Here is a 14,909-nt window from a genome sequence, read left to right as displayed (position 1 = left end):
TTGTCGATGTACATACTTCCTTCATACTATTTCGTTTCCTCTCCACTTGATTAACATCCTTTTGGCAAACCTGCCTTTCCACAAGCGACTTGAAAGATGCCAACTTCTCCTAATGATGTTGATACCAACTATGCCCCGAATTTATACAACGTGCGCTGGCAATTCATCGATTCTTCAGATAACAGTCGAGCCAACTTGACGCAAGTGAAGCGCCATGTCATGCAAGAGTATATGCGCCAGAAGAAGAGCGGCACTCGTCAAAGTGAGGGCGAGGGGGAACACTCACCAACAAAGCCCGGGCGACCCAGAAAGACTCGGGTTGCAAAACGGAGGTCTGAGAAGCAAGCGAGATCTAAAAGCGACAGCAATAGCAAACAGCCTCGAGAGAGACGATCAATCAGGAAGCAGCCCGTCGCGTGTACCGATGATTTCATCAACCAGGAGCGTAGGAGCGATCTGGTGCAAACTTCCACCATATCGAATGCCCTATTGAATGAAAGTGACGATATGTCCTCGATTTTATCTTTCCAAACATCTCATACCCAATCTGGCTCCTCCTTGCCAATTGACAACTTTGGCAATATACCTTCACCCAGTTCTCAGCGTCACGATCCAGATTTTAACAATCTCTCGTGGTCACCAACATCCACGACATCATATCAGTCCATACATTCACCAAATAATATCGTGGATGCTGCGCGACCAGACACATTCAACACTATTCCTATGGATTTGGATCGAGATGGTCAAGGGTTGTTTGATCTCTGCTTCAATGATATGCCAGGTTGCTCCTACGGACCCTCCTCTCGTTCGGCTCTAGCTCCTCACTGGTATACTGCCGCGTTTGTTCCGGAGGAAATGAAAGGTGCCGTCGCTTTCCAAACACATTATTCTCATATATACAGCTAATACTCGCTCATGGATCTGCAAATCAGGCAAGACCCCAAACCCTCTTTCAAATCGAGATCATGTTGGAACAGTGCTCCGAGACCATCTCTCCAACAATCCCCATGATACCTCCGATGTAGCAATCATTTCCTGTCTGACTGCTGCATCCTTGGAGTACATTGATTCACGACCAGGACATAAGGAAATTGGTCGGGTGCATATGCGGGCTGCACGCGAGATGATTCGAGCCCGAGGTGGTCCCTCTGCATTTGCGAACACACCTATCGGTACTTTTATCAACTGGCAAGACTACATCCCCTCGGGATATGAGCCACAAAGACCGAGCATTTTCCATGAATACGAACAACCGACTCCCATTTCATCCGAGGCTTGGCCACTACCAGCACCCCAGCCCATCCAAAACCTCCGTACAATGTCATCTTCACCATATTCCATATCCTCGGCGTTCTCAGAAGTCTCCACCAGTCCCGAGCCTCGAACCATGCTACCATCTCCCTTAATATCATCATCATTAGATGAGATTAAACTTCAATGTGAAGAATTTCTCGACTTCCTTCGTCGCTGTGAACACCTCGCCCTGTACCAGCGCGAGCATCCCCAATCATCGTATATTATCCGGCATACGGCAGTTCAAGAAACGTCCAACCTCCGCCAGATCCTCGTCTCGACCCCAGACGGCCGATCTACCACATCGGAAGACCCGAAACGAACAATTGCCCGCCTTACAACTTTGATGGTACTCAATGCAGCGCTGTGGGATTACCGTTACACCCCGGCCCGCACAGCCATATTTCTCAGCACGCTCGAAAAGGCCATGGCTGACACGGAAGTCGAGATGAGTGGCTCGGTCGAAACCATTCTTCAGATCTTACTCGAATGCAACGACGGCTCTATCGAGAGCGGGCCTATCTATTCAAACAGTGTCACACCCCCTGCTCTAGGGGAGTACCTCCCAGACTTCTCCCAGTACTATCCGACGGCTACTTCGCCTTTTGCACGCCCGTGGTTTGTTGGCCGCATGCTGAAAGTTGCGATACGGTTGAGTGACTTCTCGTGGCACCGCATCAGTGAGCTTCTATTTTCCTGTCTGACTCTCCAAGTCCAGGATTCATCAACGGCTCTTTGGGAAGCGGATCTTCGAAAGGAGGTTTTTGATGCTCCGTTGACTGGCCATGATATGCACTCATTGATTAAATGATATGTAACATCCCCTTTGGGTTTCTCTTCTTTTTTCTTGTATATATTTTTATTTTCATCTATTGGAAAAGGCTTTGTTGTCTGTTATCTTCGGGTTGGGTTGTACTCTTTGCTTTGGCATTCATTATGTTGTTCGCGTTTCTTGATATTTGTTGATGTTTCCCTTTATATACCCCCAACTATTACATAGGTGCCAATTAATATATAATTCAATGGTAATAAGGTCGAGAGTTATTCATAAGAGGGGTTCCCATGCCTATCAGTTCTATGGAAATTGAAATGGGCATATGATCATGGACTGACAAACAGCACTGGAACCCCATGCACGCCTCTTCTCTTACACCTGAATCCTAGCCAGTAAACCATCCACGGACTCGTCCTCCTCCTCCTCCTCCTCCTCCTCCTCCTCCTCCTCCTCCTCCTCATCTTCATCTTCGCCGCTCTCAAGATCCTTCTCTGTCAGCCAGCCCTTGCTCAACATCGCCTGGCTTAGCAACCGATAATCATACTCAACCCGTTTACGGACCTCCACAAGTCGCTCGAACACATTAACACACCAATTCCGATCGGTCATGCCATCGATCATAGACCAATCTAGGGGCGTCTGGTATAATATAGCATCATACTTGGGGCCGCTACGGGGCTCGGCAACAACAGCAGAGGGGGGTTCAGGGACGGGCTTCTTCTTTTTCTTGGATTTCCCGCTTGTCTGGTGAGTGTCGGAGGCTGAACGTTTCCTCATAGTCTGTTTTGGCATCTCCGAGTTATTGTTATCTGAAAGAAAAGTCAGAATCTTAGGCCCTGGGTATTTTTGCATGGGTACAACCTTTCCCGTTTTCCCTGTCACCGTTTTTGACAGCAGCTGCACGAGTTGGCTTCGTCAGAATCGGCTCATCCTGCTTGCTGGACGAATTTACTGGCGCTTCTTTCATGGATTTAGAAATTCGCCTCGCACTGGTCTCCGCATGTCGGCTCATCAGCGGGTACCTCAGGAGCACGCTGTCAGGTTGGTACCGCTTCACGAGATCATAAACCCACTTTGGGGTATCACCCACAGAAACGTCAGGGCCTGCGCACATATTAGCAACACGGCCAGGACCACACAGACCCGATGAGGCACTGACGAAGGGAGCATCTGCGGGCCAACCCTGAGTACTGGCAAGAAGTACACCCGAGAGACGACTGGAATCCCACCCCGGGGAGGAAGGCAATCCGACAGGAGTCGAAGGGTCCATTCATCTCCTTGCAAGAATCACAAGCTTCGCCCATAGGGGCTTGGTGGCCAATCATTTGACCAATTATCGCACGAACGTTAACAGCATTGTTCGCACGGGGATCCCAGGTAGGCCTCCAATCAATAACAGTGCTATACGGCATTATACGGCTCCAAGTGAGATCGACTCGACTTCTCGATAGTCTACCAAGAAAAGGGAAGCCATTTGCATCAAGTCCATTGCCTATCAAAACCCTGTCAGCTGGTAAGCGGACAATTGGCCGGAAATGACTTACCGGTATTGATTTGGCTTGCGCCAAAGGCATCCGCCGCCGCCTGATCTCGCATCAGGCAGTGACAATGGACCACCATACTGTCACTATCGCTACGGCGGTTGTTGCCCAGGGCCATTAGGCTGTCCGACCCCAGAGTGAATCCTCGAAACTTGTAAGATCGTGCAAGGGCGAAGAGGAACAGTCAAGCAGCTCTTGGCACGCCTCGAGCCACGCAGCTGCAAAGCTTTGACCGCGTACGGTATTCTGAAGTATCGCACGATGCGAAAGGAAAGTCAAACGCTGAAATTTTCACGTCAATTCTCTCTCAATCAACGCCGCCGCAGGCTCGCGTAGGGATTTGCGCTCGAGGCTGGTCACAGTATGCCGTTTGTATTTGAATTGGTTTAGTTGTGTTGAAACATCTCTCATTGCCTGTTTGTCCAGGTTCTTTTGTGCAGACTGCGCCCTTTGATAGTTGTTTGCTAGTTTGGAGGCTATGAAGCCCCCTAGTTTTCTCAGAGATAGAAGAATCAGCCTTTCTGCTTGTCTCTCTCTTTTTAGGGAGCCCCAAGAGGTCATAAGACCCTTTCTATCTCCTTGGCTATCAACCTATCATCAACTTTATCAAGCTGGGGTAGTAGGCCGTCGGGGCTAGCTATCCTATACCTGTGAGATCCAGCTAGCTATTACTCCAGGCATTTACCCATTAAGCCAAAAGGGCATAGCCAAACTGATTCATAGGAATCAGTTCAACTGGAGTGGTATATATTGATGGGTGTTAACCTAGCTAACTGGCAGGTTCCTGGGACCACACCTGTAATTAAGACACTCCTCTTTATTTATGATTGGTATTGAATTTTTCACTTGGTCGCTTTTCAACACATTCCCTGTTCTATAGAATGACGATTGGTCAAAGCCCTTCGGACTGTGGAAGCGCATCTTTATATATAGTGCTCTAGAGCATCCCGTGTACGCTATTCAACATGCAATATAATCTCAATATGCACCGAAATATTTTAAGCAAGACTAGTTACACGTCCTTCTAGGATTCCAGTGTAACATGTGAGCTTCGAAGGGAGGTTTTATCCTTCATATACGGATAGCAGAGCAGCTTTTGCTGGAGGGCATTGGGAAACGTCTGGTGCTAGACGGAGAATTCATATTTTTAACTTGCATCCTGTCCCAGCTGGTGTTGAACTTTCAATCACATTTGAGATTGGTGAAGCCACGAGACATATGGTGTTCTTCGGGGTGAGATTCGACGGGTGGACAATGGTCAACTTTGCGTTGTTGGGCATCACGAACGGATCAACACGTAGGCTGAGAAGATTTAGTTCAATGCAACTATGCACACGGTACTATCGAAGGGCGATTTGAAGAATCCTAGTAAGCAGATTAACTTTATTTCACCACAAGGTGATCTCGACAGGATTATGCCTGATCTTCAGCCGATTTTGGCACGCTGCTCTTCCTGGTTCAGTCTATCTAGTGGCGTCTGGTCTAAATGAGATGATCCCCTTGGGAGGGGCGTGGCTTAGTCTATCTTTTCCTTGCAATGGGACCCGACGACGGTATAGCCCCGTCGAAAGGTCTCTGTGAAGAATGATACGACCGCCACGGCCCACGGCCCACGGATGTTGTCCTAGAGATTGTAGGATAGATAGCTTGGCACCATGGTAGAGGAAGCACTTATGATGACTGTACCAGTGAAAATGGCCACCAAAGTGCTTAACTATAGAGCGAAGATTTGCGAGTAGCACTCAGCTCGATCTTATTTATAAATTCTGAGGAATGTCCACGGGTGTTGGGTAGTTACCAAGTTTAGCAAGTGATAGCTTTTGTGCTCCTTCGGTGATTTTTAGGTTACCCTGCTGAAGAGTCTTCATAAATGATCCCTTCATATATACATCAATTATAGCTAGAAGGTCTCAATTTGAGCATTCAGTGTTCCATAGATGATGGGATTTTGTCACACTTATACGTACAGTTCACCTTGGAATAGAGTTGGTCTGTGCGCGATCTGGCTGCCTGAACTTTCAGGACCAGACGCCTATATCGGCGGGCCAAACAGGCGAGCGGGTCGAGGCGGTCAAGATACCTGGCTGTGAATGGCCACCGTATAGCTGCCCCAGGCACCAACCCCAAAGTGTTGGGAAAGGGACTTTCACATGCAAATCACGAGAGTGGGGGCCAAGTCGAATTACATGTGATCCATTGTGAAGATTCGTTGAGTCTCCATGAGACTAGAGATCAAGCAATTGCATCTGTATCGATCAATGGTTACATTGTAGAATGTACTCTGTAAAAGCGAACGGAATGATCGTGCTGGGGAAAACCTGGAGAGGGGACCCGATAAGAAGACCGCTCCCGGAGATCAACATGAACCCCACGCGACACGGTGTCCTACTGGAAGCTAGGTAACGTGAAGTTTAGTTTGAGTTCCATTGGAGAAAAAAAGACTCGAAGCTCTCGGAAGCTCAACAAAATGTTGCCCAGTTCTTGTTTTTGGCCTCTCCTTCTTCCCTCTCCTTTCTCTTCCCTCCATCACTGCTCCAAGTGTTGTGATCTGAAAGACACAACCTGACTCTCAATTCTATTTCTCGTGAAACTTTAACAGCGACCTGTGGAACGTGCTTTTCTGCTTTTCTGCTTTTGTCTCATTTCTTTTTCCCAGGCCACAATGGCTATCCTTGACATCACAAAAGACCTGCCCACACTCTTTAAGCAACAAGTACAGGCAACCCCAGATGCCATTGCGCTGGAGGACGATGCCACAACCTACACATACACCCAATTAGATCAGGAAGTTGAAACTCTCGCCAATCGTTTACGGACTTATGGAGTGAGCCGGGACACACTCGTGGGTGTGCTCCTGCCTCGCAGCGCTCACTATGTGATTGCCTGTTTAGCAGCCCTCCGCGCGGGTGGTGCTTTCCTTGTTCTTGAATTGGCCTACCCCGCCGATCTCTTGGCAGATGTGATTGAGGATGCTAACCCCGCCGTTATAATCACCCACAAGTCTGAAACCGAGAAGATCAAAGCGCCCGTTCCGTTGATCGCCCTCGATGCACCCGTTGCCGAAACCAATGGATACGCCAAGGAACCTGCGCCATTGCCAGCAGATGACGATCTGGACCGTTTGGCGTTTGTGTCCTATTCGTCAGGAACGACTGGAAAGCCCAAGGGAATCGCCAATCCACACCGTGCCCCTGTCTTGTCATACGATCTGAGATTTGCAGTTCAAGATGTGCAACCAGGAGATCGGGTGGCCTGCAACGTCTTCTTTATTTGGGAGATGTTGCGGCCACTCCTGCGCGGAGCCACAGTCGTGATCGTGCCTGACGAATCGAGCTACGACCCCGCGGCTCTCGTTGACTTGCTCGCAGCCAAAAAGGTTACTGAAACGTTGATGACACCCACTCTTTTGGCCACTGTTCTTTCCCGCTATCCCCGATTTGGTGCCCGTGTGCCGGATTTGCGCATTGTCTGGCTGAATGGTGAGGTTGTTACTACCGATCTTGCTCGCAAGGCCATCAAAATTCTTCCCAATACCCGCCTGCTCAACTGCTACAGTGCGTGTGAAACGCACGAGATTGCATGCGGAGATATCCGTGATATAGTTGATGACGACTCTATCTACTGCCCAGTCGGCCCGCCGATTGATCCTGCCCATACCTACGTTCTAAACGAGGATGGTCAGGAGGTAGAGGAGGGAACATCGGGAGAACTGTTCATTGGAGGTCCCCTCCTAGCACGGGAATATATCAATCTTCCCGAGGCCACTGCCAAGGCCTTTGCTCCTGACGCATTCGATACTACACCCGGCGCTCGCATGTACAGGACTGGCGATTTGGCTCGCAAATTGCCTTCTGGATTCCTGGAAATTACTGGCCGTGTCGGTGCCATGATCAAGCTACGTGGTTACTCTGTTGTTCCAGCAAAGGTTGAAAGTGACATCTGCCAGTACTTGGCTGTCACTCAGTGCGTCGTCACTGCGTATGGGGATGGTCTGGAACGCCAATTGGTTGCGTACGTTGTCGCGGATAAGGAGGCTTCGTCCGATCGCCCTCCGGTCACGATAAATGAGTCTGGCCACAGCCCTTCCGCGCGTCGTGCCCTCGAAAACCACCTCGCACAATACATGATTCCGGCTCTCTGGGTTTCACTGGACCAATTGCCTACTAATGAGGTTTCCGGCAAGATTGATACCAAAAATCTTCCTCCCCCTCGCACTTCCAGCCCCAATGGCAGCGAGTCAAGCGCAGGAAAAGACCCAATCGGTCTTAATGACATCGCAGCAATCTGGGAGGCAGTACTCAAGGTTTCAAAGAACTTGATCAAGCCTGAAGATAGCTTCTTCGATTTGGGCGGTCATTCTTTGTCCCTGGCAGATCTGGCATCTAAGCTTTCCAGACGTTTCGGCTTCCGCATTCCTATTCCCCGTCTCGCGGAGAACACCACTCTTTCCGGCCACTTGGACACTGTCCGTGCCGTCAGAGATGGTCACACTGAAGAGGTACAGGCAAATCTCCCGGCAGTTTTGCTTTCTGACGCCACACTCGATGAGGACATTAAGCCCACAAATACCGCGATCACTTCCCTCACCTCGGCCGATACGGTGCTTTTGACTGGTGTGACCGGCTTCTTGGGCGCTTTCTTGTTGAATGATTTGATTGAGAATACCTCAGCCAAAATTATTTGTCTTGTGCGTTTCAGCGACCCCGAACAGGATGACCAAGCCGGGGGTGTAGCCCGAATCCGCAGAAACCTTCTCGATATGGGACTGTGGCGCGATTCGATTCTCGAGCGCCTGGAAGTCCTGCCAGGAAACCTTTCTCGGCCTCGACTGGGTCTGGCTCCAGAGGAATTTGACAATATTGCAGCTCGTGTCCAAGTCATCGTTCATGCTGCAGCCACTGTCAACCTTGTTTATCCCTATGCTGCACTTCGGGGCGCCAACGTTGGTGGAACCAGAGAAATTCTTCGGTTGGCTGCCAAGGGTGGTGCTACCGTGCAGTATGTATCTACCAATGGTGTCTTGCCCCCATCGGGGGAGAACGGCTGGTCCGAGACTACCGTGCTTGATGTGGAAGATGTTCCCAAGAAGCTGCTCGACGGCTATGGACAGACAAAATGGGTGGCAGAGCAGCTCGTTCTCAAGGCCGGTGAACGTGGATTGCCCGTCAAGATTCATCGATGTGGTACCATCAGTGGTCACAGTGTTACTGGCTCCGCGAATGCATGGGATCTGCTCACTGCATTGATTGTCGAATCCATTCAAATTGGATACGCACCAGACGTGGAGGGATGGCGAGCCGAGATGACCCCTGTGAACTTCGTCAGCAAAGCCATTGTTCACCTTGCCACACAGACTCAGACAGACCAAACTTTGTTCCATCTTGGTGATCCCAAGCCAGTCGATACACGCTCGGTCTTTGATGATCTCAAAGAGCTTGGTTACGAGACACAGCCCCTCCCCTGGGACGAATGGGTAGCTTTGTGGTTCGAGAAGAGAGGCACAGCCAAGGGTGGTGACGGTTCATTTACCGTTGACATTCTTCGCAGTGGCATGCCGACCGTTGAGTTCCTTCGAGACATCGTGGTGCTCGATAACGCCTTGACCAGACCTTTCCGTGACGTTATTGAGCGCCCTAAGGTGGACAGCCTGTTATTGGAGACATACACTCGCCATTGGTTTGCTCGAGGATGGCTTCCCCGGCCTCCATCCCGTCAGCATGCCCTCAAGCAGTCGACCGAGGTTTCCGTTAAGGGACCACTCAGTGGTCAAGTCGCTGTGGTGACTGGTGCATCTTCTGGAATTGGCGCGGCGGTAGCAGCTGCTCTAGCCAAACAGGGATGCGCTGTAGCCCTGGGTGCTCGGCGACTGGATGCTCTTGAGAGCACCAAGCGCAAGGTTGAGGCCCATGGCGTCAAATGTATCCTTCGATCAACCGATGTTACCTGCAAGACTCAGGTTGAGGCTCTCGTCCAGGCAGCAAGTGAGGAGCTCGGTCCAGTTGATATTTTGGTTGCGTGCGCCGGTGTCATGTACTTCACAATGATGGCAAACACACAGACGGATGAGTGGGAGCGCACAGTCGACGTCAACTGCAAGGGTCTCTTGCACTCCCTTTCTTCCACAGTTCCCGGCATGCTCTCGCGCGGTCGCGGCCATGTCGTTGCCATCTCCTCAGATGCCGGACGTAAGGTCTTCCCTGGTTTGGGTGTGTACTCAGCCAGCAAGTTCTTCGTCGAAGCCACTCTTCAAGCCCTCCGTCTCGAGACTGCAGGCGCTGGCTTGCGCGTAACAAGCATCCAGCCTGGCAACACTTCCACAGATCTGCTGGGCATGTCGACGGATGCCGAAGCCGTGAAGAAATACGGAGAGCCAACCGGAGCGAAGATCCTCGATCCCTCAGATGTTGCCAATTCCATTGTTTACGCCCTGACTCAACCCGAGCATGTATCCGTCAATGAGATCCTGGTTGAGCCCCGTGATGAGCCCATTTAAGGGATCGCTACTATAGACCGGGTATTTCGTTGGAGTTTTTTTCGACTTGCCACCATTTACTGTCAAGTATCTGTTACTCGTTAATTCTGACTTGTAGGGGGTTTTGATTCGATTCACGCAAAAATAGACGGCCACATAGAATATATAGAGGTAGAAGGGACAATTGTATAAAGTATTCAATGAATACCGGATTTCCAAACGCGCTCTGCCCATGCAACTCAAACCCATATGCTCCTATTTCACAGATCAGTCCGCCAAAGACCGTAAAAACTAGGTGAAATCAACAAGTTTGATTACTCAAATATCATCTTTCATTATATAGGCATCCCACTCCGGCAAATATACAGAACGGTTAGGAAAGTAAGACCCTGGGTTAATAAACCGCAGATCCCTATCTAATGTCAAAACGGTCTTAATCTCTGGGGCTGTTAGATCAAAGCCTACACCGTAAGACATCTCTCAATGAGAGACCAGTCTGGTTCTTCGACTTAGGGACAACGGCCTTAACCCCAGTGATCGTCATTTTTATGCCAAATTCAACTCCTCCCCCTTTCATGTCCACCAACTTGTCCTCTTGCGGTATCAGGGAGCTAGCTCCACTGGGAATGAACTATTCAGTCATCTTTCTTTCCACGCTGACGATCATTCCCGAACCCAGCCGCTTACTAAAAAATAAAATAACGATTGGCACGCAATGAAGAGTTGTATAGTTACTTCTATGAGCTTCACATGATTCATGATAGCCCTTATGTCGTCATCGATTCCGACATCATGTGACCGCCTCTGGTGCTAAGCTCGGCACAAATTTATAGTTAGGCCGCTATGCACGCACCTTCACAGGCCCATGGCCCATGGAAATAATACCCGCACCATGAGCCTATTAGTATGATATTTTAATCTGTATGGGGCTAGGTGGGACTTCCTGGCTACAAATTACAGGCCCAATCCCTGTTTCCAGCAGGTATATCATTATTTCTTCAATATATCTTTAAGACTTCTCATATAATATATTCACACACGATGTCCTCAAGGTATATATTAGCATCGTTATCCTGATTCGCTCTTAACCATTGTATTTACATTCATATTCTAGTGCCTCCCAGGATCAGTTCGCTGCCCTAGTTGCCAAAGGCGGCAAGTTGGCTGAAGCGGACATCGAAGCCGTTTATAACAATCTTCCAGCTCTTCCCATCGACTTCCTCCACGGAGAATGGAAGGGTGGAAGTTTTGACACCGGCCACCCTGGCCATGCCCAGCTCTTGGATATGAACTGGCTTGGAAAGACCTTCCACTCCAATGAGAATGTGGACCCTATTGTTGTCTCGAAGGATGGGAAGCGTGTATGCGATGAGAGCTGGGGCCACGCTGTCGTAAGTGACCCCTATTTATTTCGCGGATGTCTGTTCTCACATAGTGCAGCTTCGTGAGATTCGTTTCCGTGATATTGTGTCAACCGCTATGATTTACGACAAGAACCCTATCATTGACCACTTCCGCTATGTTAACGATAAACTCGTTGCCGGTGCCATGGACACGAGCCTCTATGGTGACGCTGGTACCTATTACTTCTACCTATACAGATAGGGCAGTATGCGGATCCCGTCGGCCCTCCTAGTTGCTAAGCTTGCAGCTTACATATATTGGAAAAGAATGGAATGGAATCGAGTGCTTAATTTATAGAGGAAGAAATCAGAATCGGATTGAGGCATATCCTCTGTAACGAGAGGCCGAATATCTATATATCATAGGGATTAGACGGACAAAATAAAATCACCTTTTCCTACAGTTTCCACATTATAGCTTCCTTGTCAGATAAAGCAGGCTCTCTCTGTCCTATCTAGATACTTCCCTGCCGCGGATGCTTTCTCCCTGGAAAATGGAACTGGATTGTACCCGCTCGATGTCGCCCAAGGGACTGCCAAGCGACTTGCTTTCCCCGACACTATTCCGGATCAGTATGTCTCAAGTCGTTTTGATCTCGGCTGTGGACGGATGAAATAAGGCTCTCCCTGGCTATCTGGATGAAGACTCCAGATTTATGACAACCTTTTTCGGGGGGTTACTGGGAGCGCCACAAAATTATGAAGCCTGTTGCGCGACTTGATAATGATGCAATAGCGAGGTGGACCTCTGCCCCTGTGCCACACTGTTACCATGACCGCTCAACAACATGGCTGTGAAAATACAAAGATGATGTGTCTTGGCTAGTGGACCAATTAGACTCTTGCGAAGGTATATAGTGCTCAGGGGTCGGTTTGGATTGAAATCGAATTTGCTGCCTGGGACTGCCTGGTTTCAAGCTGGCAAGAAACTAAAATACCTGCATTACTATGACAGAGACCTTCATAAGTGCCTAGTCAAGATACCTAGGTCCAACCTTGGAAAGTAGGCAGGCCAAATGAAGCATTTCGGATAATCGGCCGCGTTTATAGCCTTGCGATGTCAATCTCGTAGTCGATACGGAGTACGGAGTAGACGGTGTCGAGAGCGCTCCAAAATCAGACATATCCAGGCTGCAAACTCTGTTTTAATTGAAACCGACCCCTGAGCGCTACACGGAGTACTTCGTACACCTCCGCATATCTGCATACCTCTACCTCTACTCCGTACATACTGGTATCTCATATCTCATACATAGATGCCGGACGTATGATCCATATAGCATCTTACCTTTTTGATATATTAATGTGGTTAAATACTCTGATACGTCCCATTTGGGACACCTATCCATTGGCTGCGCGATTTATGCTGCTTTGCCGATGATACCAATTTGGGGCATCAAAACGTGCATTCACAAGAGATCAAAAACTCATGGGATCTTGCCCCATTCAGCGCATTAGAATTCTTGGGTGACGTACTCCGTATCTGCTCCCGCATTCTTTGCATCTCAGTCGATCTTGCAGACTTCAGGGGTCGGGATCGGCGTGCATGCTGCATTATGCATTAGGCAGGGGCTGGCGGAAAATACATTCAACGTGGTAACAGAAAGAGCGGTAAGCTCTGGCTGGGCTGAGATCACATTTTGAAATTCCCCATTTGCATGAAGCTCCGAAGAACTATTCTAGGCGAAGTCCGGAGTAAGGGTTATAAGAATAGTTTCATGGTGCTCAACACTCGGAGGAATAGCTTTTGGACGACTGCACGCTCGACTGTACAAATAGGATACGCAACTATTGCTATACTTGCTATGCCACTTCGTACATCCCCTCGCATCAAGTATTTGTCGGATTATCCATTTGTTTCCTATTCGTGAGATCACAAGGAGCCCTGGTCAACATGTGGGACTACTATGAAGGAAAATCACTCTTCGTGACAGGTGGATCTGGCTTCTTAGGTACAGCTATTGTCCATCGCCTGCTCACTAGCACATCCACGCTGCGTATCTATCTGTTATGTCGGGGCGGCATAGAGTAAGTCTGTCTCCAATCGGAGATTCTGTGTCAGCAATGCTAATTTTAACCGTACTCAAAGCAAACTGCGAGCTCGATGGATGGAATGGCTGCCGGCAAGCTCAGTGGAGAGTTTTTGCAGCTCAAATCGCCTGATTGTGTTCGATGGCGATATACTCCTACCTGACTTAGGGCTCTCAGAGGAGATTTTAGACATCATAAGGGATAACGCTAGCACCATTATTCATGCCGCCTCATCCATCAACTTAAGGTCGCCCTTATCCAAGCTATTTGGTAGCATCGTCGATGCCAGTGATAAGATGGTTGACTTGGCTCTTACATGCAAAAGGCTCGAGTGCTTTGTCTACGTCTCCACTGCCTATGTGAACACTCATCTCTACCCTAAGAGCGACGAGCCAGATTTGAAGATTGATGAAGAGATATACGAGCTTTCGACTCCATCCAATGTTCTTGACGAAGTAAATGAAGTGCGAAAGCGTGGCACAAGTCGAGCATATGAAGCAGAAAACTTCCCTTGGGCATATGCTTATGCCAAACACCTGACAGAAAGACTGGTACATCATCGATTCATGGAGCATACTTGGAACAGCAAGCTACTCATTGTGCGTCCTTCGATAATCGGTCCAGCTCAGTGCCTACCATTTCCAGGGTACATGATGCCTATGTCGTCACCGAGCACAATGCTGGCGGCAGCCTTGGCCTTGTCTCCATCACGAAAGGTGAAGATTGCAACGATGAAGGATAATTCACACTGGACCTCAGACGAAGTCCCTGTTGATGTTGTTGTTGATCGCATGCTTTGTCATCTCGCCATGGGGACATCTGGGTGCATTCACGCAGTTAGCGGGATAAAATCGCGCATTGTCTTCGATGAATGGAGGGAGTCGCTAATGAAGCTGCGACGTATTCCCTGGGGCTTACACCCCCATCCAATCAAAGGTGACTGGAAGTCACGCAATCAGCATCCGATCATTCGATTCTACGCAATCCTCGCAACTTCCTTCGACTTCTCAGAGGATCGGACTACTGGAATGTTACAGAACATCGCTTCGAAAGAGCCCTTAGACCTACAGAAAGAGGTATCTGATTTGCAACTGTTCACGAAAATTGATATGTCTACAAGTCTGCCGTCACGGGTTGAAGGAATTCGCTATGTCATGGATCAGTTTTCCCGCAAGAGCGAAGCGGCAAAGCTAATACTGTTGTTCTTGTACTCGGATTTTGGTAAATTGGACCGGACTAAAGATCCTCTTCTTTGCAGGCTATGAAGCTTCCGTTGGACGGGGGCGATGGAAATCCGGAGGAATTAAAAATATTATCCTAATGACCTTTCCCAAGAAACTCCAAGAAGCACTTGAATATTGAAATCTAAAGGCTACGCAGACATAGACTAT

General features: G+C 49.0%; 5 protein-coding genes across 5 annotated transcripts; 4 read left to right on the top strand and 1 right to left on the bottom strand.

The window, feature by feature from the left end:
• Positions 1-96: 96 nt before the first annotated feature.
• N7457_008924 (sigma-70 region 2 family protein) lies at positions 97-2,107 on the top strand (the record flags this gene model as incomplete). Its single annotated transcript, XM_057179967.1, has 2 exons — positions 97-865; positions 936-2,107. 2 exons carry the CDS (start codon positions 97-99, stop codon positions 2,105-2,107), a joined length of 1,941 nt encoding a protein of 646 aa, XP_057028353.1.
• A 336-nt stretch (positions 2,108-2,443) lies between these two features.
• On the bottom strand, positions 2,444-3,730 carry N7457_008923 (DUF3716 domain-containing protein; the record flags this gene model as incomplete). Its single annotated transcript, XM_057179966.1, has 4 exons — positions 2,444-2,880; positions 2,954-3,175; positions 3,231-3,563; positions 3,616-3,730. 4 exons carry the CDS (start codon positions 3,728-3,730, stop codon positions 2,444-2,446), a joined length of 1,107 nt encoding a protein of 368 aa, XP_057028352.1.
• A 2,544-nt stretch (positions 3,731-6,274) lies between these two features.
• N7457_008922 (Male sterility NAD-binding) lies at positions 6,275-10,105 on the top strand (the record flags this gene model as incomplete). Its single annotated transcript, XM_057179965.1, has 1 exon — positions 6,275-10,105. One exon carries the CDS (start codon positions 6,275-6,277, stop codon positions 10,103-10,105), a length of 3,831 nt encoding a protein of 1,276 aa, XP_057028351.1.
• A 1,020-nt stretch (positions 10,106-11,125) lies between these two features.
• Positions 11,126-11,689, top strand: N7457_008921 (DUF4334 domain-containing protein; the record flags this gene model as incomplete). Its single annotated transcript, XM_057179964.1, has 3 exons — positions 11,126-11,136; positions 11,199-11,475; positions 11,525-11,689. The coding sequence occupies 3 exons, from the start codon at positions 11,126-11,128 to the stop codon at positions 11,687-11,689; spliced, it is 453 nt and encodes a 150-aa protein (XP_057028350.1).
• Positions 11,690-13,381: 1,692 nt separating this feature from the next.
• Positions 13,382-14,738, top strand: N7457_008920 (uncharacterized protein; the record flags this gene model as incomplete). Its single annotated transcript, XM_057179963.1, has 2 exons — positions 13,382-13,515; positions 13,577-14,738. Coding segments are annotated over 2 exons (1,296 nt in total), but the record flags the coding sequence as incomplete, so codon positions are not given.
• Positions 14,739-14,909: the final 171 nt, after the last annotated feature.

This window comes from Penicillium paradoxum (genome assembly GCF_028828445.1).
Source record: "Penicillium paradoxum strain IBT 22861 chromosome Unknown utg000007l_segment0_segment0, whole genome shotgun sequence".
NCBI classification, from domain to species: domain Eukaryota; kingdom Fungi; phylum Ascomycota; class Eurotiomycetes; order Eurotiales; family Aspergillaceae; genus Penicillium; species Penicillium paradoxum.
Note: the sequence above shows the minus strand (reverse complement) of the source record. Positions and strands in the feature narration are given on the sequence as shown.